Source organism: Rana temporaria, chromosome 8 (genome assembly GCF_905171775.1).
Source record: "Rana temporaria chromosome 8, aRanTem1.1, whole genome shotgun sequence".
In the NCBI taxonomy this organism is placed as follows: domain Eukaryota; kingdom Metazoa; phylum Chordata; class Amphibia; order Anura; family Ranidae; genus Rana; species Rana temporaria.
Genome location: NC_053496.1, coordinates 106,570,415 through 106,593,040, shown reverse-complemented (window position 1 = coordinate 106,593,040; position 22,626 = coordinate 106,570,415). Strand labels below are relative to the sequence as shown.

At 47.7% G+C, this 22,626-nt stretch overlaps 2 protein-coding genes across 3 annotated transcripts in view; one reads left to right on the top strand and one right to left on the bottom strand.

Moving 5' to 3' along the window:
* VSIR (V-set immunoregulatory receptor) overlaps positions 1-8,242 on the bottom strand; it is a 95,333-nt gene extending 87,091 nt beyond the window's left edge. The window contains exon 1 of the mRNA XM_040320486.1: positions 8,067-8,242. Within this exon, the coding sequence (XP_040176420.1) occupies positions 8,067-8,154 (88 nt within the window). The 5' untranslated portion in view covers positions 8,155-8,242. The remainder of the gene's footprint in view (positions 1-8,066) is intronic.
* A 9,009-nt stretch (positions 8,243-17,251) lies between these two features.
* LOC120908952 (cadherin-23-like) overlaps positions 17,252-22,626 on the top strand; it is a 169,275-nt gene continuing 163,900 nt past the window's right edge. For both annotated transcript variants that reach the window (XM_040320484.1, XM_040320485.1), the window contains exon 1: positions 17,252-17,467. In XM_040320484.1, the coding sequence (XP_040176418.1) occupies positions 17,297-17,467 (171 nt within the window). In that variant the 5' untranslated portion in view covers positions 17,252-17,296. The remainder of the gene's footprint in view (positions 17,468-22,626) is intronic.

Genomic DNA, 22,626 nt, shown 5'->3' with positions numbered 1-22,626 from the left:
TCCAGGGATCTATTGTCATTGTTCTATCAGATTAGCAAACCTGTCGGAAGTGACTTTTCATCAGCTGACTTACCAAAAATACTCACTGCCCACGTGTTCCACCGCTAGCAGGTTTGCCAATCTGACAGAACACCTGCAGTCAGAACGCGGCAGCGGACATCTTGTTACACCCAGTCAAGTCTTGAATTTCGCACACATTATAGCAATAAAGTGAGCATACAAGTTTGCGACCAAGTGATGGTGTCCAAAAATGTACATAGTCGCTTTAGGATTATAAGTTTGGTGCTAGAGAGTGCGGGGTGTACCAAGATGGTCATCGTCACCTTTTGACTGCAGGCTTTCAAAATTAAACGTCAAAACAGTCTCACGGGTTTCAAAATATTGTATATCTGCATATATGCTCACTTTATTGCTATAATGAGTGTGAAATTCAAGACTGGGTCTAACAAGATGTCCGCTGCCGCCTTCTGACTGCAGGTGTTCTGTCAGCAAACCTGCTAGCGGTGGAACGCATGCGCAGTGAGTATTTTTGGTACGTCAGCTGACGGAACTTCACTTCCGTTCTCACCCGAACTGCTTCTTTGCTGGTGTCCCCTGTGCTGGCATGTTTACTGCGGGCAGCTGGCTGTGCCACCACAGTCGGTTGCCCATTGTGCATGCGTGAGGCGCGCGGCGCGCTGCACTTTGTGAAAGGGCCCGCGCCTTCTGGGACCTGTGATGTGTTTCAGAAGGTTGCAGGTGGTGGAAAAAATCGCTGAGATATGACCAGAAGTGGGAGCAGGTACTGTATCTGTCCAAACCAGTTACCCCCCCAAAAAAGTGCCAACATAAAGAAAAGGAGAAGCATAACGCAGAACTTCCTCTTTATGGTGAAGTTCCACATTAAATTCCTCGGAAATGTTTCACAAACCTCTGTCGCAAGCATGCCACAAATGTGTACACCATCCCTTACACGTGAGGGCGGAGGCGTGAATTCCTAGCAGATCAGGACCCACCGTACAACCAATCGACCACTGAACACTACAAGATGGCATTTCATATCAATAGAACATATTGTATGATAAAGTGCTCAATTCTCAAAGCTAAACACCCCAAGATAGGGATCTTTATTTCCAGAAAAGTGACAGTTCTTTTCAATCAAAGATTTAAAAATGACAAGTCGGCTAAAATACTAATCTGTGTGAAATGAGCGGCATTATATTTCTGCTTACTAATCCTTATGCCGCGTACACACGATCGGTATTTCCAGTCCAATGTGAGCTTTTGAACGGAAATTCCGGCCGTGTGTATGCTCCATCAGACTTTTGCTGTCGGAATTTCCGCCAACAAAAGATTGAGAGCTGGTTCTCAAATTTTCAGTCGGAAAAAATTCCTATCGGAAAATCCGATCGTCTGTAGCAATTTCACATGCAAAATTCCGACGCATGCTCGGAAACAATTCAACGCATGCTCAGAAACATTGAACTTCATTTTCACGGCTCGTCGTAGCGTTGTACGTCACCGCGCTCCTGACGGACGAAAGTTCAGAGAAGTTTTGTGTGACCGTGTGAATGTAAACCAAGCTTGAGCGGAATTCCTTCAGAAAAACCATCCAAGGATTTTCAAATGGAAAATCCGATTATGTGTACAGGGCATTAGAGTTGATGCATTCGTTTACTTTTTTTTTTACGCTTTCTTTTTTTTTTTTTTTTTATCTGGTGATCCTGACAGTAAATACATTTTTGCAACAGAAAAAGCTGTCCTGCAGATGTAGCAGTTAGAGGGCTGAAACAAATGATTTACCACTGACAGGGGTGCTCACAATGATTTATTTATGTAGAACCTTTATTCCAAAAGGGCAATATTAGCTAGAACAGGGGTGTCAAACGCAATGTTATTGTGGGCCGCATCAGCATTATGATTGCCCTCATAAGGGTCGGTTGTATCTGTAAGATTAGATGTTCAGCGCATCCCCTCCCCTTACATTAGATGTCAAGAGCCACCCCACCATCAGAAGAGTCCCCCACTCTCCCTTACATCACAGTGCACCACCTTTCCCTATACTGCTGCTGGGAAGAAGCTGGATGCATTCCTTGAAAGCAGAAAGTAAGGGTCTGGAGGAGGACCAGAGGAGGGCTGGAGCTGCAGGAGAGGTGCGAGGGCCACATGAAATGGCCTGGAGGGCCGGATTCGGCTTGCGGGCCTTGTGTGTTTGACATCTGTGAGCTAGAGTTTGGCTTCAGTTTGTTAGTGTATCTAAATCTGCTAATATATTGAACATGCCCCTCCCCTTAGATTAGCAATGCTGCTGTCCAAAGGTGTCCTGAGTTGGGGCACGCTAATACAGGAAGTGTGTTACTCGCAGATCACCAGGTGAAAACAGAGAGGAAAAAAAAAGGAAAACTAATGCAGCCACCCCATCTAATGATTGGTAAGCTTCAATATATGACATTTTTGGTTTAATGCCACTTTAAGCTGGCCATACACTCAAAGAATATTATATTTCAGGGATGTCTGTGCAGTTGTTAAGGCTCCGTTCACACTTGTTGTGATTTCCATTGCGACCTCACATTGCAACTTGGAAGCAACTTTGGCTTTGACTGTTGCCCATCTGTCGCATTGATGAAATGAAGATGGGACTTTTGAGAGTTTACATTGCAGTCAAGTCGCATCAACGTAGTGCAGGAGCCTTTTTAAAGTGGCATGGATTTGAACGACTTCCATTGAAATACATGGGCTGCGACTTGTTATGTCCAAAGTCACATGTCAAGTGTGAATGGCGCCTGAATCGTTGGTTTTGGACTGCAGTGACAAGAAAATGAAAAGCAGCAGGATGGAAAAATGTTCCCGATCGAATGATATTTGAACAGTCAATGGCCCAGATTCAGGTAGGAGATACGACGGTGTATCTCCGGATACGCCGTCGTATCTCTGAGTGGGGTCGGTCGTATCTATGCGACTGATTCATAGAATCAGTTACGCATAGATTTCCCTAAGATCCGACCGGCGTAAGTGTCTTACGCCGTCGTATCTTAGGCTGCATATTTACGCTGGCCGCTAGGTGGCGCTTCCGTATAGTTACGCAAGGAATATGCTAATTAGGTATTTACGCCGATTCAGAAACGTACGTCCGGCCGGCGTATTTTTTTTACGTCGTTTACATTAGGCTTTTTCCGGCGTAAAGTTACCCCTGCTATATGAGGCGTAGCTAATGTTAAAGCGGTGGTTCCCCTAAAATAAAACTTTTAACATTGGTTTTCCCACATTAATTACGATTAGAATCGGCTGGTTTTATTAAAAAAAAAACATCCGTACATACCGTTAGCTATATTCGTTCTCACCGCCACTTCCGGGTACGATGCTGGCGGTGGGCGTTCCTAATTGATGGACAGGCATCCGACCGACGCATACATCGCGTCACGAGATGCCGAAAGAAGCCGAACGTCGGTGCGCATGCGCGTATAGAGCCGCACCGACGTTCGGCTTCTTTCGGCATCTCGTGACGCATAGAGCCGCACCGACGTTCGGCTTCTTTCGGCATCTCGTGACGCGATGTATGCGTCGGTCGGATGCCTGTCCATCAATTAGGAACGCCCACCGCCAGCATCGTACCCGGAAGTGGCGGTGAGAACGAATATAGCTAACGGTATGTACGGACGTTTTCTTTTTAATAAAACCAGCCGATTCTAATCGTAATTAATGTGGGAAAACCAATGTTAAAAGTTTTATTTTAGGGGAACCACCGCTTTAAGTATGGACGTCGTTCCCACGTCGAGTTTTAAAAATTTTACATCGTTTGCGTAAGTCGTTCGCGAATAGGGCTGTACGTAAGTTACGCTCACGTCTAAAGCAATGACGACTTGCGGCGTAATTTCGAGCATGCGTACTGGGATTTTTTCACGAACGCCGCATGCGCCGTTCGTAAAATACGTCAAATATGTGGGGTCACAGTGATTTTACATAAAACACGCCCACATCATCCCCATTTGAATTAGGCGGGCTTACGCCGACACACATATGTTATGCCGCCGTAACTAAGGGCGTAAGTTGTTTCTGCATACGGAACTTGCGCCCTAAGTTACAGCGGCGTACCGTATCTGCGATACGTTACGCCCGCCCATAGATAGACAATTCTATCTGAATCCGAGCCATTGTGTTTTTCTTTTGGGAAATGACAGTCATTCCAAAATCGAATGTAAAAAGCCAAACAACATTTTACAGTCATGGAATGTATGGATGAGAATTGTTGGAATGTTTGAAAGTTCACCAGTGTATGGCCAGCTTAAAGAGGAGTTCCACCTAAAAATGGAACTTCCGCTTAACCCACTCCTCGTCCCCTTACATGCCACATTTGGCATGTCATTTTTTTTGGGGGGGGGGGGGGGGGAGTGGGGGCTTCAGGAGAAGTGGTCCTGTCCTGTCCTGTCCCACTTCCTCCTTCCGCCGAGGGACTGGTAAGGCGAATAGTCTAATCGCCTTATTGCAGCCCCTCCCTGTAGGCGAGCGAATGTCCAATCGGACGGCGCCGCTCGGGGCTCGCGCATGCGCAGTGGGTGCCCGGCCGTGAAGCCGAAAACTGTCACGGCCGGGTGCCCACACTAGGAATGAAGACGCGGGCCGGAGAGGGGGGGGCGAGGAGCGGAGCCCCGGCCAGCGTGTTGCTGGAACGTGGAGCAGGTAAGTGTCTGTTTATTAAAAGCCAGCAGCTACACTTTTTGTAGCTGTTGACTTTTAATAAACTTAAAAAAAGGCTGGAACACCCCTTTAACATTGCAATTAAAGCGGTAGTAAAGCGCTTTGTGTTTTTTTGATCTGCAAGGTAAAGCCATAATGTGCTAGAAGAAGATAGGTAGTGCAGGGGATGTAGGGATAGGTAGTGCAGGGGATGTGGGGATAGGTAGTGCAGGGGATGTGGGGATAGGTAGTGCAGGGGATGTAGGGATAGGTAGTGCAGGGGATGTGGGGATAGGTAGTGCAGGGGATGGAGGGATAGGTAGTGCAGGGGGTGTAGGGATAGGTAGTGCAGGGGATGTGGGGATAGGTAGTGCAGGGGATGTGGGGATAGGTAGTGCAGGGGATGTAGGGATAGGTAGTGCAGGGGATGTGGGGATAGGTAGTGCAGGGGATGGAGGGATAGGTAGTGCAGGGGATGTGGGGATAGGTAGTGCAGGGGATGTGGGGATAGGTAGTGCAGGGGATGTGGGGATAGGTAGTGCAGGGGATGTAGGGATAGGTAGTGCAGGGGATGGAGGGATAGGAAGTGCAGGGGATGGAGGGATAGGAAGTGCAGGGGATGGAGGGATAGGTAGTGCAGGGGATGTAGGGATAGGTAGTGCAGGGGGTGTAGGGATAGGTAGTGCAGGGGATGTAGGGATAGGTAGTGCAGGGGATGGAGGGATAGGAAGTGCAGGGGATGGAGGGATAGGTAGTGCAGGGGATGTAGGGATAGGTAGTGCAGGGGGTGTAGGGATAGGTAGTGCAGGGGATGTGGGGATAGGTAGTGCAGGGGATGTAGGGATAGGTAGTGCAGGGGATGGAGGGATAGGAAGTGCAGGGGATGTAGGGATAGGTAGTGCAGGGGGTGTAGGGATAGGTAGTGCAGGGGATGTAGGGATAGGTAGTGCAGGGGATGGAGGGATAGGTAGTGCAGGGGATGTAGGGATAGGTAGTGCAGGGGGTGTAGGGATAGGTAGTGCAGGGGATGTAGGGATAGGTAGTGCAGGGGATGGAGGGATAGGAAGTGCAGGGGATGGAGGGATAGGTAGTGCAGGGGATGTAGGGATAGGTAGTGCAGGGGGTGTAGGGATAGGTAGTGCAGGGGATGTAGGGATAGGTAGTGCAGGGGGTGTAGGGATAGGTAGTGCAGGGGATGTAGGGATAGGTAGTGCAGGGGATGGAGGGATAGGTAGTGCAGGGGATGGAGGGATAGGTAGTGCAGGGGATGTGGGGATAGGTAGTGCAGGGGATGTGGGGATAGGTAGTGCAGGGGATGTAGGGATAGGTAGTGCAGGGGGTGTAGGGATAGGTAGTGCAGGGGATGTAGGGATAGGTAGTGCAGGGGATGGAGGGATAGGTAGTGCAGGGGATGTAGGGATAGGTAGTGCAGGGGAGGAGAGGATAGGCGGTGCAGGGGAGGAGAAGATAGGTAGTGCAGGGGATGTAGGGATAGGTAGTGCAGGGGATGTGGGGATAGGTAGTGCAGGGGATGTAGGGATAGGTAGTGCAGGGGGTGTAGGGATAGGTAGTGCAGGGGATGTAGGGATAGGTAGTGCAGGGGATGGAGGGATAGGTAGTGCAGGGGATGGAGGGATAGGTAGTGCAGGGGATGGAGGGATAGGTAGTGCAGGGGATGTAGGGATAGGTAGTGCAGGGGATGTAGGGATAGGTAGTGCAGGGGGTGTAGGGATGGATAGTGCAGGAGGTGTAGGGATAGGTAGTGCAGGGGAGGAGAAGATAGGTAGTCCAGGGGATGTAGGGATAGGTAGTGCAGGGGGTGTAGGGATAGGTAGTGCAGGAGGTGTAGGGATAGGTAGTGCAGGGGATGGAGGGATAGGTAGTGCAGGGGATGGAGGGATAGGTAGTCCAGGGGATGGAGGGATAGGTAGTGCAGGGGATGGAGGGATAGGTAGTGCAGGGGGTGTAGGGATAGGTAGTGCAGGGGAGGAGAGGATAGGCGGTGCAGGGGAGGAGAAGATAGGTAGTGCAGGGGATGTAGGGATAGGTAGTGCAGGGGGTGTAGGGATAGGTAGTGCAGGGGAGGAGAAGATAGGTAGTGCAGGGGATGTAGGGATAGGTAGTGCAGGGGATGTAGGGATAGGTAGTGCAGGGGATGTAGGGATAGGTAGTGCAGGGGATGTAGGGATAGGTAGTGCAGGGGATGGAGGGATAGGTAGTGCAGGGGATGTAGGGATAGGTAGTGCAGGGGAGGAGAGGATAGGCGGTGCAGGGGAGGAGAAGATAGGTGGTGCAGGGGATGTAGGGATAGGTAGTGCAGGGGATGTGGGGATAGGTAGTGCAGGGGATGTAGGGATAGGTAGTGCAGGGGGTGTAGGGATAGGTAGTGCAGGGGATGTAGGGATAGGTAGTGCAGGGGATGGAGGGATAGGTAGTGCAGGGGATGGAGGGATAGGTAGTGCAGGGGATGGAGGGATAGGTAGTGCAGGGGATGTAGGGATAGGTAGTGCAGGGGATGTAGGGATAGGTAGTGCAGGGGATGTAGGGATAGGTAGTGCAGGGGGTGTAGGGATGGATAGTGCAGGAGGTGTAGGGATAGGTAGTGCAGGGGAGGAGAAGATAGGTAGTCCAGGGGATGTAGGGATAGGTAGTGCAGGGGGTGTAGGGATAGGTAGTGCAGGAGGTGTAGGGATAGGTAGTGCAGGGGATGGAGGGATAGGTAGTGCAGGGGATGGAGGGATAGGTAGTCCAGGGGATGGAGGGATAGGTAGTGCAGGGGATGGAGGGATAGGTAGTGCAGGGGGTGTAGGGATAGGTAGTGCAGGGGAGGAGAGGATAGGCGGTGCAGGGGAGGAGAAGATAGGTAGTGCAGGGGATGTAGGGATAGGTAGTGCAGGGGGTGTAGGGATAGGTAGTGCAGGGGAGGAGAAGATAGGTAGTGCAGGGGATGTAGGGATAGGTAGTAGTGCAGGGGGTGTAGGGGTGGATAGTGTAGGGGTGGATAGTGTAGGGGGTGTAGGGATGGATAGTGTAGGGATAGGTAGTGCAGGGGGTGTAGGGATGGATAGTGTAGGGATAGGTAGTGCAGGGGGTGTAGGGATGGATAGTGCAGGGATGGGTAGTGCAGGGGGTGTAGGGGTGGGTAGTGCAGGGGGTGTAGGGATGGAAAGTGCAGGGATAGGTAGTGCAGGGGGTGTAGGGATGGGTAGTGCAGGGGTAGGTAGTGCAGGGGGTGTAGGGGTGGGTAGTGCAGGGGGTGTAGGGGTAGGTAGTACAGGAGAAGCCCCCTGTCTGTATAGATCTCAGCCCTGTCCAGGTGCCCTCCCCTCCCCCTCCCTGGTCCTGGGAAGCAGTAGGCAGGGAACGGATGACATTGGTGTGGAGTGATGAGAACAGAGCAGGGATTGTCCTACCTTGGTGGAGTGCCAGGCAGAGGCACAGCACGATCCAGCACTGCCATCTATCACAGGTGGGAGCCGGAGACCTCCGGGACAAATCCATCTTTGCCAACACTGCGCGCTGCAGACTGCGGGGCTTTTCATGCCTCTTCCAGCACTTCTAATGACGAGACACACGACTTGTACAACACAGGAAATGTCACCGCACAGGACATAGGGGACAGCGCCCCCCACAGGACACACATCACACCTCACCCAGGGATTACATTCTCACTGATTGTTTCCAAACAAATAGCAACAGGAGATTTCTTTATTTACTGAACTTCATCCACTTGTATTATTTTATCAGAAGCAAAACTGTCATTTACACACATTGTGCGGGTTATTTCTAGCAACATTAGTGTTAGTTCTTTGTGTTTATTTCCATGGTGCTGGTGATATTTCCGTGTCATACATTGTTATTGTACACAGCTGCCTGTGATGGGGTTACATTGGTTCAGTCACTAGATTATGAGGCATTTCCCTCCACCAATCAGGCTTAGGCTGCCCATACATTATACATTTACATTTCTCAGGTCACACCTAAACACTTTCAGTTTGTATGCAATCAGGCAGGCCTTTTACTACATAGCTGAGGATGAATCTAAAGATAATTGTATAATGTATGGCCCGTATAACCTCTTTACAACAAGCGCATGCAAATATGCGGCCTTTTGGCGGCCAGGCCTTGGCACTGAGCAGCCGCATATTTGCATGCAAAAGAGTTGTACCAAGAATGCGTGCCCTGCATGCTCCTGGCACATTTACAGGCAGTTAATGATGAAGCCCTGCCACCCGGCATTCTAAACCCCTTAAAGGGCCGGCAAGCATCAAGCCTAGTACACACTACAAGCCCTGCTGGGATGAACGAATACAATTTGACAGCTCAGGTCGGAGCTGCTGTACTAACTATCTGATGTTAGTACATTGATCTCCACTGCTGCTCCATTGTGTTCTGACATTGGCTGACAACACTGATCGGGAGCCAATCAGCAGACATTTTTCAGTCATGCCCCTTCGTTTCTATTGAACACCACTCAGCATTTGGCCCGTGTGTACTAGACTTTAAGGTCCTGTTCACACATAATGCAGAAAACAATTGTTTTGTTCATAACACAACGCTGGTGTCACGTGCAGCTTGGTGTGCGTTGTGTTCAATTGTTACGTGTATGCATTTTAACACACTGCACATCAACACAATTCAAATCTACTGACAAAAAAACGCTTTTTATTATTTTGTCCCTTACAAGGACCCTTAGCAATTTGACGTGCGTAAAAATGAATGTCAACACGCGTTAAAATACACGTCAATGGCTTCCATCTTCACCCGGGTTCATGGGCTGCCATGGCTTGAATGGCCAAGCTGGCATGATGTTACTCCTTTGTATATACACAGGAGTCTCAGCACACAGCTCTGAAGGAAGGTATGCTGTTCCTTCAGAGCGCATGCCGGGTATGCCGTTCCTTCAGAGCGCATGCCGGGTATGCCGTTCCTTCAGAGCGCATGCCGGGTATGCCGTTCCTTCAGAGCGCATGCCGGGTATGCCGTTCCTTCAGAGCGCTTGCCGCGTATGCCATTCCTTCAGAGCGCATGTCAGGTATGCCGTTTCTTCAGTGCGCATGCCGGGTATGCCGTTCCTTCAGAGCGCATGCCGGGTATGCCGTTCCTTCAGAGCGCATGCCGGGTATGCCGTTCCTTCAGAGCGCATGCCGGGTATGCCGTTCCTTTAGAGCGCATGCCGGGTATGCTGTTCCTTCAGAGCGCATGCCGGGTATGATGTTCCTTCAGAGCGCATGCCGGATATGATGTTCCTTCAGAGCGCATGCCGGGGATGTCGTTCCTTCAGAGCGCATGCCGGGTATGCCGTTCCTTCAGAGCGCATGCCGGGTATGATGTTCCTTCAGAGCGCATGCCGGGTATGATGTTCCTTCAGAGCGCATGCCGGGTATGATGTTCCTTCAGAGCGCATGCCGGGTATGATGTTCCTTCAGAGCGCATGCCGGGTATGCCGTTCCTTCAGAGCGCATGCCGGGTACTGTATGATGTTCCTTCCGAGCGCATGCCGTTCCCTCAGAGCGCCTGCCGGGTATGCCGTTCCTTCAAAATAATAAGAGAGAGTTCACTAGCACTTTAAGCCTCTGGAGTGATGATCGGCACGTGTAAGGCCATATTGAAGAAGAGCTTGTACTGTGGGTGGCTAACACGAGAGAGGAATTCATGAAGAAGCTGCTTGTGTCCTGGCAGAGGCCCAGATTCTGAATGAAGCCATCCTTCTGCTAGTGGGCACGCTCTATCAGACAAGATGCTCTTTTCAAAGGAAATCTCTTCATCCAGCCTCCATTAACATAATTTCCACTGGCGACTTACAAGAGCTACAACTGCCTTGAATTTCAATCAGTAAATCCGTGGACATCATAGTCATCTCCTTGTAATGCACATAGTCCCACATTGTCTTCAGCTTCATCATTCCTTCCCCGCCTAAGTCTGCCAATTCATTTCTGAAATGTCCTAGTTGCTGTGTTTTTTTTATCTTTTGGTTTTGAATATGCTCAAATAAGAAAACACAAACATCTGCCGCGGCCTCCAGACACTCTTTGATTTGTGTAGGTCCTAATGGCAGGTGTTAATGCGCCACCTGGGACACTTAAACCCCTTTACCTAATTGCATTGTGTTAATTAAGTCAATTTAGCTACATGTGAAAGGAACCTTTCAGCAAAGGTAACATGACAAAGAAGCCCATTTTTTTCCGCACTCATAAGAAAGTGTACACAGAGATTTACTAATTAAGCCAGGATGAAGATGGGAAGTGTGTCACTAAAAAGTGCAAGCCAACAAAATAACCTCTCCTTTCTTTTACTTGAATTTTATTAGAAACATAGACACTGACATGGTGCAAGGGAAATGTACGATGGCAGGTACAGATTCAAAGGGACTTTCCCTCCGCAAACGCTGAGCGTTAAGCAACGATATAATGTCAAAGAAAATATCCAAGCAACAGTAAATTGTAAGGTGGAGAAAATATCAGAGCCATGCTTGAGATCCACCTCATGTCCTAAAAGAGGACCATTCAGCTGGGAACCACAGAACTGTAGACAATTAGCTAGATTCAGGTAGAGTTAGGCTGGGTTCACACTACTACACTACTTTCATCCTACTTTGCTCTGCTACATCGGTCCTACATTTATCCTACATTGGTCCTACATCCATCCTACTTTCATGAACAGGATACTACTTTGGTCCGACTTCAATGATATTCAATGGGCCTGAAGTAGGATCAATGTAGGACCAAAAGTAGTACAGGGAGCATTTTCAAAGTCGGACCGACTTGTGTAGGACGCTACAAGACGCTCTCATAGGGAAACATTGAACACAGAGCAAAGTAGGATGAAAGTAGTGTAGTAGTGTGAACCCAGCCTTAGGGCTGTACTCCAACAAAATTGATGTCCTTTTTTTCCCCCGCAAATTGAGCTTTCTTTTGGTGGTATTTGATCACCTCTGTGTTTTTTATTTTTTGTGCTACAAACAAACAAAAAAAAAACTTTCTGCCATTAAACACCCCCCCCAGTAATGATCCGCCTCCGTGTGTCCGTAAGCTCAGCGGGGATCGCTCCGTATATCCCCGCTGAGCCGTCGGCTGACAAGGCGGTCCCTGCACACTGTGCAGGGACCGCCCTGTCTTTTCTCCGCTCTCCCCTATGGGGGATCGGATGAACACGGACCGTGTGTCCGTGTTCATCCGATCCGATCCGCAGACGGAAGAAAAAATAGGATTTTCTTCTGTCCGCAAAATCTTTGTGGAGGCGGGTGATTACAGGTGTCAGCGGATGTTTATCCGCTGACACCCGCAATCACATAGGGACCAATGTATGTCCCGTTTTCATCCGCAAACGGATGGATGAAAATGCGGACATACGGTCCGCACATGTGAAAGGGGCCTAACTGAAATTTTTGACACTTTTTTGGGAATCAGTGATATTATTACAGTAATCAGTGCTAAAAATATGCATTATTGTTCTAATGGCACTGGCAGGGAAGGGGTTATCATCAGGGGCGATCAAAGGGTTAAATGTGTTCCCTCACTGTATTTTCTAACTGTGTGGGGGACTGTGTGACTGTGGAAACACGCAGATCCGTCTTCCTGCATAGGGAACGAGCCACCTTGCTGCAGCATAATCACGACGGCTGGTCGGTAAGCGGTTAAAATATTGAAAAATACATGGATTACATTAACATGTTAATGTTTGTGATTGGATTGACATACACTTTATAGGCCTGCTCAAACTTTGTCAATTTGTGTCATGGGTTACATTTTTAATGGGTGCTCTGCACTGCATGTTCATCAGAGCTGCATTGCCTTAAGGTGTTAAGGTACCATTGATAATGAACAGCACTGCAAGCACACATCGCATGCGTTTTTATTGTGCTGCATCATAAAAGTGTTACGATCCTGAGTCTATGAACAGTGTACTTTTTGCCCATTCCACTAGACACAATGGGGGTTATTTACGAAGGCAAAATCCACTTTGCACTACAAGTGCAAAGTGCATTTGAAATTGCACTGAAAGTACACTTGGAAGTGCAGTCACTGTAAATCTGAGGGGTAGATCTGAAATGAGGGGAAGCTCTGCTGATTTTATCATCCAATCGTGTGCAAGCTAAAATGCTTTTTTTATTTTACTTGCATGTCCCCCTCAGATTTACAGCGACTGCACTTCTAAGTGTACTTTCAGTGCAATTTCAAGTGCACTTGTAGTGCAAAGTGGATTTTGCCTTTCATAAATAACTCTCTGTATGCATTTTACTATATATTCATCCATGTATTTTTAAATGCTATTTGTATGCTACATTTCTTGTGACGATTCCATCAAATTGGCTTAAATACTGTAAATGTGAGTCAACGTCCCCAAAAAATATATCATGCATAGACCACTGTAAGAAACAATGGGTTTTTCACAGAAGGGTATATTTGCCTTGGAAATTCAGCAGAATGCGTGACAGGAGGGAACGAATCCTAAACAGGGTTGTTGACAGTTTAATAAAAATGTGAATGTTTCTCTAGACAGCAGCGCAAATATTACATTTATGAGACTATGAGCTTCTGCTTGTTTACATACGGTTTTCTTTATTTCATTATGTAGCTGCCTTAGACAGAGCAAATTTCTTTCCTGTAGACCAGAGACATGCAATTAGCGGACCTCCAGCTGTTGCCAAACTACAAGTCCCATCATGCCTCTGCCTCTGGGTGTCATGCTAGATGCTGTCAGAGTCTCGCTATGCCTCATGGGACTTGTAGTTTGGCAACAGCTGGAGGTCCGCTAATTGCATATCCCTGCTGTAGACAGTGGCCCAGATTCACGTAGGAGGGCGCACCTTTGTGCGGGCGTAACGTATCCTATTTACGTTACGCCTCCACAACTTTGACAGGCAAGTGCTGTATTCTCAAAGCAAAGTTGCGGCGGCGTAGCGTAAATAGGCCGGCGTAAGCCCGCCTAATTCAAATGTGGAAGATGTGGGCGTGTGTTATGTAAATTTAATGTGACCCCATGTAAATGACGCTTTTTACGAACGGCGCATGCGCCGTCCGTGAAAGTATCCCAGTGCGAATGCTCCAAATTACGCCGCAATAGTCAATGCTTTCGACGTAAATGATGCCCAGCCCTATTCGCGAATAACTTACGCAAACGACGTAAAACGTGAAACTTGACGCTGTTCCGACATCCATACCTAACATTGGTACGCCTCATCTACGCTTCATAGAGCAGGGGTAACTTTACGCCGGAAAAAGCCTTACGTAAACGGCGTATCTGTACTGCGACGGCCGGGCGTACGTTCGTCAATCGGCGTATCTAGCTGATTTACATATTTCTAGGCGTAAATCAGCGTACACGCCCCTAGCGGCCAGCGTAAATATGCTGTTAAGATACGACGGCGTAGGAGACTTACGCTGGTCATATCTAATACAAATTCTGGCGTATCTGATTCTTTGAATCAGGCGCCAAGATACGACGGCTCACACTCAGAGATACGACGGCGTATCTGGAGATACGCCGTCGTATCTCCTACGTGAATCTGGGCCAGTGTTGATTGGGGCATCTCTCCCGCTGAGCCATTGTGTTCTCCCGGCGGAGGAGCAGGGCAAGCCTTCCCTGCCGGGAGAACACAGTGATTATTGCTAGCAGCTATAACTAAACATGTGCGGTTCATTTAGTTCCGAATTAATAGTCGGACAAATTTTTCATTTTTCGGATATATCCGAATACCCGAATTATAATATAAGCAAACTTTAATGTACCAAGTTGATTGGTCAATCAACTTGGGTACAACCAGCCTGCCGGATTCACTTGCGAACAATAGTCAGCTTTGAGGCAATGTAAAACATCACCAATATCTTCCCTGGCAGCTGGCAGTGCTATATTAATATAACCCGTTTGCTGAACACTTCTCAGATGCTGCATGAACAAAAATGAATGTTTTTAGTAAACAAAGCACAAACAAGGCTCAATTCATGAAGCTTAAAGTGGAGTTCTAGCTTTTTTTTTTTTTTCTTTTTCAAACACCCCGAATTGGAGAGGAATTTGGGGTAGGGTGACCAGACATCCCTGGTTTCCGGGGACAGTCCCCGGGTTGAGGACACTGTCCCCGGACCAAGTCTGTCCCCGGATTGGATTTGAACAGGGGCTGGGGTAATTTCAAAGACGCTCAGTGCAGAATAAAAAAAATAATAATCTGAATTACACACCTCCGTTTTGCCGCTCCTACGAGCTTAGGAGGGTGTATTTTTTTATCTGTGCCCCTTTCTGATGATCATGTGCTGGTTGGAGTGGAGAAAATATTTCTTACGTTTTGGGTGCATGCCCATTCAGCTTCGCTCGCATGTTTTTCTGCCTTGGCTCAAGTCCCGGTCAGCCGCCTGCCTTCTTATCTCCTTGCCTTGCCTGGCGGAGTGATCTTCCTCCACCCAGTAGTAGCCGAGGCCCGGAGAGTAAGACTTGACAGGCTGTGAGGCGGGGGGCGGTGGCGACGGGCATTGAGTCGCTGATTGCCGCTATTACTAGTAAAAAAAAAAAAATGTCCCCGGATTCAATTTTAAAAAGCTGGTCACCTTAATTTGGGGTGGTGTGAAATATTCCAAAACGCTCTTTCTCTATCTCTCTGTAAGGCTACTTTCACACTGGGGTGGTAAAGCGCCGCTCGTTTTAGCGCTGTTATACTGCTGTTATATCGGTGCTTTGCGGGTGGTAGCGGGGTGCTTTTAACCCCCAAGAAGGGGGTTATTTTTAGAGCTAAAATGCCTGAAAACTGCATCAGTGATAAAGGGGTCTAAACAGCAGCAACACACTTGTTTACGCACAGCTGGGAACCATGAGATAGTTTTATAGAACAAGTATAGCCAGACTGGGACAGTCCATAGTTTCACGGCTGAGGACCATGGCGTAGCTTTAGCACAAGTACAGCTAGAAAGGGTTCAAGTTGTGGAGAAGTTTAAAGCAGGGATAGGTTATAAAAAAATATCCCAACCTTTGAACATCTCACAGAGCACTGTTTAATCTATCATCTGAAAATGGACAGAGTATGGCACAACTGCAAACCTACCAAGACATTGCCGTATACCTAAACTGACAGGCTGGGCAATGAAAGAATTAATCAGAGAAGCAGCTAAGAGGCCCATGGTAACTCTGGAGGAACTGCAAAGATCCACAGCACAGGTGGGAGAATCTGTCCAGAGGACAACTATTAGTCGTGCACTCCACAAATCTGGCCTTTATGGAAGAGTGGCCATTTATGGAAGAAGAAAGCCATTGTTGAAAGAAAGTTCAGGAGAAGTCATGTGGGGGATGCAGCAAACATGTGGGAAAAGGTGTTCTGGTCAGATGAGACCAAAATTAAGCTTTTTGGCTTAAAAGCAAAACGCTATGTGTGGTGGAAAACTAAAACTGCACATCACCCTGAACACACCACGTGAAACATGGTGGTGGCAGCAGGTTGTAGGGTTGATGTTCTTCAGCAGGGACAGGGAAGCTGGTCAGAGTTGATGGGAAGATGGATGGAACCAAATACAGTGCAATCTTAGAAGAAAACCTGTTAGGCCACGTACACACGATCAGTCCATCCGATGAGAACGGTCCGAAGGACCGTTCTCATCGGTTAACCGATGAAGCTGTCTGATGTGCCTACACACCATCAGTTAAAAAAAAGATTGAGTCCAACGCGGTGACGTTAAAACACAACGACGTGCTGAGAAAAATTAAGTTCAATGCTTCCAAGCATGCGTCGACTTGATTCTGAGCATGTGTGGGTTTTTAACCGATGCTTTGGCATACTAACCGTCGGTTTTGACCTATCGGTTAGGCGTCCATCGGTTCAATTTTAAAGCAAGTTCTAAAATTTTTGACCGAAGGATAACTGACCGATGGGGCCCACACACCATCGTTTTTTTAGTCTTTAGTCCGTTTCCATCGGTTTTGACCGACCGTGTGTACGCGGCCTTAGAGTCTGCAAAAGACGTGAGACTGGGGCAGAGGTCACCTTCCAACAGGACAACAACTATAAACATACAGCCAGAGCTACAATGGAATAGAATGCTATAGATCAAAGCATATTCATGTGTTAGAATGGCCCAGTCAAAGTCTAGACCTAAATCCAATAGAGAATCTGTGGCAATACTTGAATATTGCTGTTTCACAGACACTCTCCATCCAATCTGACAGAGCTTGAGCTATTTGCAAAGAAGAATGGGCAAACATGTCACTCTCTAGATGTGAAAAGTTGGTAGAGACATCCCCAAAAATTGTAATTGCAGCAAAATGTGGTTCTACAAAGTATTGACTCAGAGGGGCTGAATACAAATGCACGCCACACCTTTCACATATTTATTTGTAAAAAAAATTGAAAACCATTTATCATTTTCCCATGTGCCACTTTGTGTTGGTCTATCACATAAAATCTCAATAAAATACATTTACGTTTTTGGTTGTAACATGACAAAATGTGGAAAATTTCAAGGGGTATGAATACTTTTTCAAGGCACTATATATATGGATATGTTAAAACACATAAGGGTTGAATTTGATGGATAACAGTCTCTTTTACTACAATTACATATTTAATATATTTATGGAATGCAATATTTAGGTGTTTGTTTATTATTTTCAGGCAACAACAACAGTCTACGTGACGATCTTGGATGAAAATGACAATGCGCCCATGTTTGACAGTCTACTTTATGAAGTCAGGCTAGATGAGGGTCCTCTGACACTGAACTCTGTCATTATCACAACTACGGCTGTTGATCTTGATGAAGGACTTAATGGAACCGTGATCTATAATATAATAAATGGCAACCTCAATAACACCTTTACGATCACCAGTGGCATGGTATGGATACGATAAAACTTGCTCAATACGCACAGTATCTCTTTGACAAATCCAGAATATTCTGCTATGCATTTTGTTGATGTTTATGATGTAATGGAGGTCAGTTTATTTCTATTTTAAAGCTTTTATTGGGCTTTAAAACAGGGGTCTCAAACTGGCGGCCCTCCAGCTGTTGCGAAACGACAAGTCCCATGAGGGAGGCTGAGAGTTACAAGCAGGACTCCCACAGGGAGACGCATGATGGGACTTGCAGTTGGAGGGCCACCAGTTTGAGACCCCTGCTTTAACTGCTTGCCGACCAGCCGCCACAGTTATACAGTGGCAGGTCCGCTCTGCTGGGCGAGATCACGTAGCTATACGTCATCTCGCCGAGCAGCCAATAGGGGCACTTAAGTGGTTAAGTGGTACAAGACAGGGATATGACAATATATAGTCAAAAACTAGTAGTATTAAAGCAGAACTACACTGCACCTGAGCACCAAAAACGCTATTTAATTCAATTTTAGTATTCAAAGCAAACTTCTCCATCCATCCATGTCTTCATGCTTTATTTTGCTGAGAAATCACTTTAAAAAACACCCACTAGCATTTCTAGCCATGACCATCTGATTTTTGTAGCATTTACTTCCTGGATGCCATGTTTACTAAGCTCAGGCATGCAGGAGGGTGCTGAGAAAACCCCTCCTCCCCTCCGGAAGACTCCTGGCATCATTTGCCTGCGCCTGGAAACCAGGAAGTAACTGTAAAAGTGTTAAAGAAAAAGGTTAAAACAAGTAAACATGATATATTTTCCTATCTATTTACTATTGATAGCAGGGTAAGGATTAAAAATAGATTGATAGAGTGAAATTCCGCTTCAAACATGGAAGTATTTTCTCTCAAGCAACCAGTTGAAAATATAATAGTATGGACAGATAATGGTCAGGTGATGTAAACGGTGTGTAGACCAAGTGTGATGAGTGAGGGGCTTACAACGTGGTAAGTTGTAAAGGAGCGACTTTTGAGGTACAATAACCCCTTGTTTTTGAGATGAAGCTGTGTGGAATTCTAGCACACAACAACATTCATAAACAACATTCTTGAAATGTGTCAAATTTGCACATTAGCGAGCCAAATAAGACATGCATGACATTTTCTGTGGTTTTTCTTGTGAGCTGTTTCCTGAGCTTGTTTCCTCTCCCACTACAAAGACTAACTTTTTAATGTTATATTGAATTTGGATAATTAGTTCTTTATATCAACAAGGCATTATCAGCCTTTAGGGTAATTTCAGTGGGGCAAATTGCCCTTGGCAGGTTTGCCAAAGCGGACGTCTGTGGCATATCCCTAGCCCACTGTTACTAGTTACAGCAAGATGTCGGTCTCTCACTGTCCCAAAAGTTACCGAATCTCAATCACTAGCAATGGGAGCAACATCTGGCTGCCTTAGCTATAGAGGAAGTGATTCCTTATGCCCTGTACACACCAACGGACCTTTGTCCGACCAAATTCACATCGGAATTCTGACGGAATTCCATTGGAGTGAACCGTCGTAACCGTCGATGGAATTACTCCGATTGGGGATACACACAGTCGGAATTTCCGATGGATCTTCTATGGCCCCATTCATACGTGAGCATCTTGTACCTTGAGCCCAGGTTCACACTTGTGCGAACACAGACATTGCATGTGATTCGCACCTGCACTGCGGTGCCGATCGCATTCGATGTCTGTGCAATGCGAGTTCAGCCATACAGATTTTACTGTTGTGGGTTTAGAAACACTTTAAGTTGATTGGCTCAGAAAATCATTCACTGCACTAGATGCAAGCTGGTACTGTCTTAGACACCAAACAACATCCTTATTTTCCAAAAACAATCCATACACATCCACTACCTAATAGTCCTGTAATACATTTTTCATAAAATTGTTTCATATTAGATTTTTCTGTCTCCTTGTACTGTATTGTCCTCCATGAAGAACCTCTCCCCCCCCCCCCCCCACTTCTATTTATTTGAAACAAGCAATGTATGTTCGTTTTGGTGGTCATTGCTCTATGCTCACTACGCATCCCATAATCTATAGTTCCTGTCTGGAGTTAGCAAGGGAGGGTAGCTACATTCCTACATACAGTTGGAACCAGTGCCGATCCTGACCTCCCTGGGGCCCTAAGCAAAATGACATGTCACATTAAAGTTGAGAAGTGGGGGGGGGGGGGGGCTGCCGAAAATAACATGTCACATTAAAGTTGAGAAGTAGGGGGAGGGGATGTTCAAAATGACTTCTCACCAGGCGGGGCCTCTAGTAATTTGAGGGGCCCTCCGCAGCTTTGCGGGGCCCTAAGTGGCTAGCATAGTGAGCCTATAGGGCGGATTGCCCCTGGTTGGGACCAAGGAGAAGGAATGTAGCCACCCTCTTACAGGAAGTCAGATCACAGCAGCAAAAACATATGGGGATTTGGAGGAGGCCCGAGAGCAATAGAAGGGACTTTTTAAAATTAAGAATACGTCTTTAAAAATACGTTTTTCTTTTTAAACCAAAGTTTAGTGTTCTCGTAAGAGAGAACCTAAAAGTCATGCAGGCATTGCCAACTTCTGCACACTTATATATACTTCCCTAAAGAAAGCTGCTGGTGGTAGTACATACTAATAGAATGAAAGATTGTAGCTACGTCATACACTTTGATTTACTAATTTGCGACTCTGTATGGACTTATTTCTTCTTATTCTGGGTATATGACAGCTAAATGTGGCATGCATAAAACTTATGTTTTTTAATGTGTATATCGCATGAATAACAGTTTTATGCTTTATGGGCCAGATCCTCAGCCAGCGGTGCAAATTTAGTTTGTCCTAACTTATGTGATTTAAGTTACGTTGCCCTAAGTTGGTGTCGTAAGTGCCGTATCCACAGCGCATTTGCGTCTAAATGTGCGCCAGCGTAACTTAAATTCAGAGGCGTAAGGCGGGGTTTTTGCAAGTGGGAAGGAAGTGGGCGTGCTTCATTGTAATGAGCCGTGACCCCATGCAAATGAGGCGCCGGCCGTACTGCGCATGCGCGCACGAATCGGGACCTCACTGGGCATGTGCAGAACTGATCTCGGCGCAATCAGTGAGATAGGTAAAAGGCCAAGTGTACTTAGTTTGAGGATCGCCCTGTGTCTAAAAAGCACCACACACACACACTTCCCTTGCTAAAGTATATCCCATTGTTCCCCTTCCATGAGCAATTTGCTTCTGCTCTGTTTGTTTGTGTGTTGGTAAGTTGTGTTTGTGAGAAAAGTGTTTGAGGAGTTGGAGAGTCTAGTTGTTGTTTGTGTTTGAGAAGTGTATTTATTTAATTTGTTTGTTATTGTTTTTGCTGATTGTTTTTTGGTGTTTGTTTTTTGGTGTTTGTTTTTTGGTGTTTGTTTTTTGGTGTTTGTTTTTTGTTTGTTTGTTGGTGCGTGTTTCTTTTTGAATTACTATTAGCTGTGTCCTTGTGTGTTTAGATTTTCTTTATTTTTTTGTGGTATAGATTTTTGTCAGGTTTTTGGGTGTGTATTGTCGATTGTTTGTCGGGTGTGTTTGTTGTTGCTGGGTGGTGTATGAGATGCCCCCTAAACGCAGGAAGCTTAATTTCACCCTGGGAGAGAAGCAAATTCTTGCTCGGGGCATTGTGAAATATGGGCGATTTCTGCATGGCCCTGAGAGCCAGAACACCACCCCGGCCAGGAGGAGGCAGCTTCTTAAAAAGATCACGGACCAGATCAATGCGGCGGGGGGGGGGAGACTAGGACCCCCGCTGGCATACAGAAAAAAATAAACGATCTGAGAAGCGTCGTCCGGACTAAGATGGCAAGGATCGACGCCCATACCAGGGGCACTGGAGGAGGGGGACCCTGCCCAGTCAGACTGACGGAGGAGGAATGGGCAGTGGCCCAGTGTTTCCACCCACAGCAGGTGGTGGGCCTGCCTGGCTATACGTCAGATGTTCCTAGGAGGACAGGTAGGTTTTTTGGTTTATTCTCTGTTGATTAGCATGTGTGGGTGGGGGAAGGGAAGATGTGCCAAGTGTGTGGTTCCTCAAACATGTGATTGTTTTGTGTCCTCCACAGATGGCCAGGAGGTTACACGCCAGGAGGTTGGAGGCCAGGAGGTTCCACGCCAGGAGGTTGGAGGCCAGGAGGTTGGAGGCCAGGAGGTTGGAGGCCAGGAGGTTGCAGGCCCATCGGGCCAGGCTGCAGCACCACCCCCAAGACAGGCAGATGATGAGTCCCAAGAAGGGCAGGATTCCCCAGGGGAGGGGATTGGCCAAACCTCCACTCATGAGGAGGTTGAGGGGGAGGAGGTTGAGGTTGAGTGGGAGGAGGATGATGAGGGGGAGGAGGAGGAAAATATGCAGATTGGCCGGGAAGTCCTCCTGGCCACTGATATGATGACCTTTGAGTCTTCCCCTGAGACTACCCCTGAGGCTGGCACCAGTCAGGCCACCATCAGGGGTAGCCCCTCCCACTTCTCCCCCAACAGGCCTCCAGTCACCAGGGTCACTCTCTCCCCTCCTCCAGGCCCGCAAGACTCAGCGGCAGCCAGGGGGACAACCCAGGAGACCGTGGCTGTGGGCGAGCGTCTGTCGGCCAGTGTGGTGAAGGACAATGCCCGGCAGACCCGCATTCTTGGAAAAATTCTGGAAAAACTGACGCAGATGGAGCACAGCCAGGGTGAAATGATGGAGGCACTCGGTGATGTGGCCACCAACTCAACGGCGGTCATAACATGTTTGAATGACATACAGACCGCCACAACGCGCGTGGCCCATGAGCTGAGTGCCCTGACCCAGGCTGTGCAGGACAATACAAGGTCTGGCCAGGCCAATGCGGCTGCCCTCACTGCCTGTCTCACTCGCATTGCAGGGGCCATGGAGGGCAGGCCAGCAGGGGCGGCTCCTCCTTCCCCAGCTCAACCCCCCCAGGAGGCTCCTCCTTCCCCAGCTCAACCCCCCCAGGAGGCTCCTCCTTCCCCAGCTCAACCCCCCCAGGAGGCTCCTCCTTCCCCAGCTCAACACCCCCCCAATGGACATCCTCCGCGACGGCGTGGCCGTGGCCGTGCCCCTGCCCGTGCCCGTGCCCCTGCCCGTGCCCCTGCCCGTGCCCCTGCCCAGCCAAGGCGTAGCAATCGCCGCCGCTAATAAATTTGCTGGGA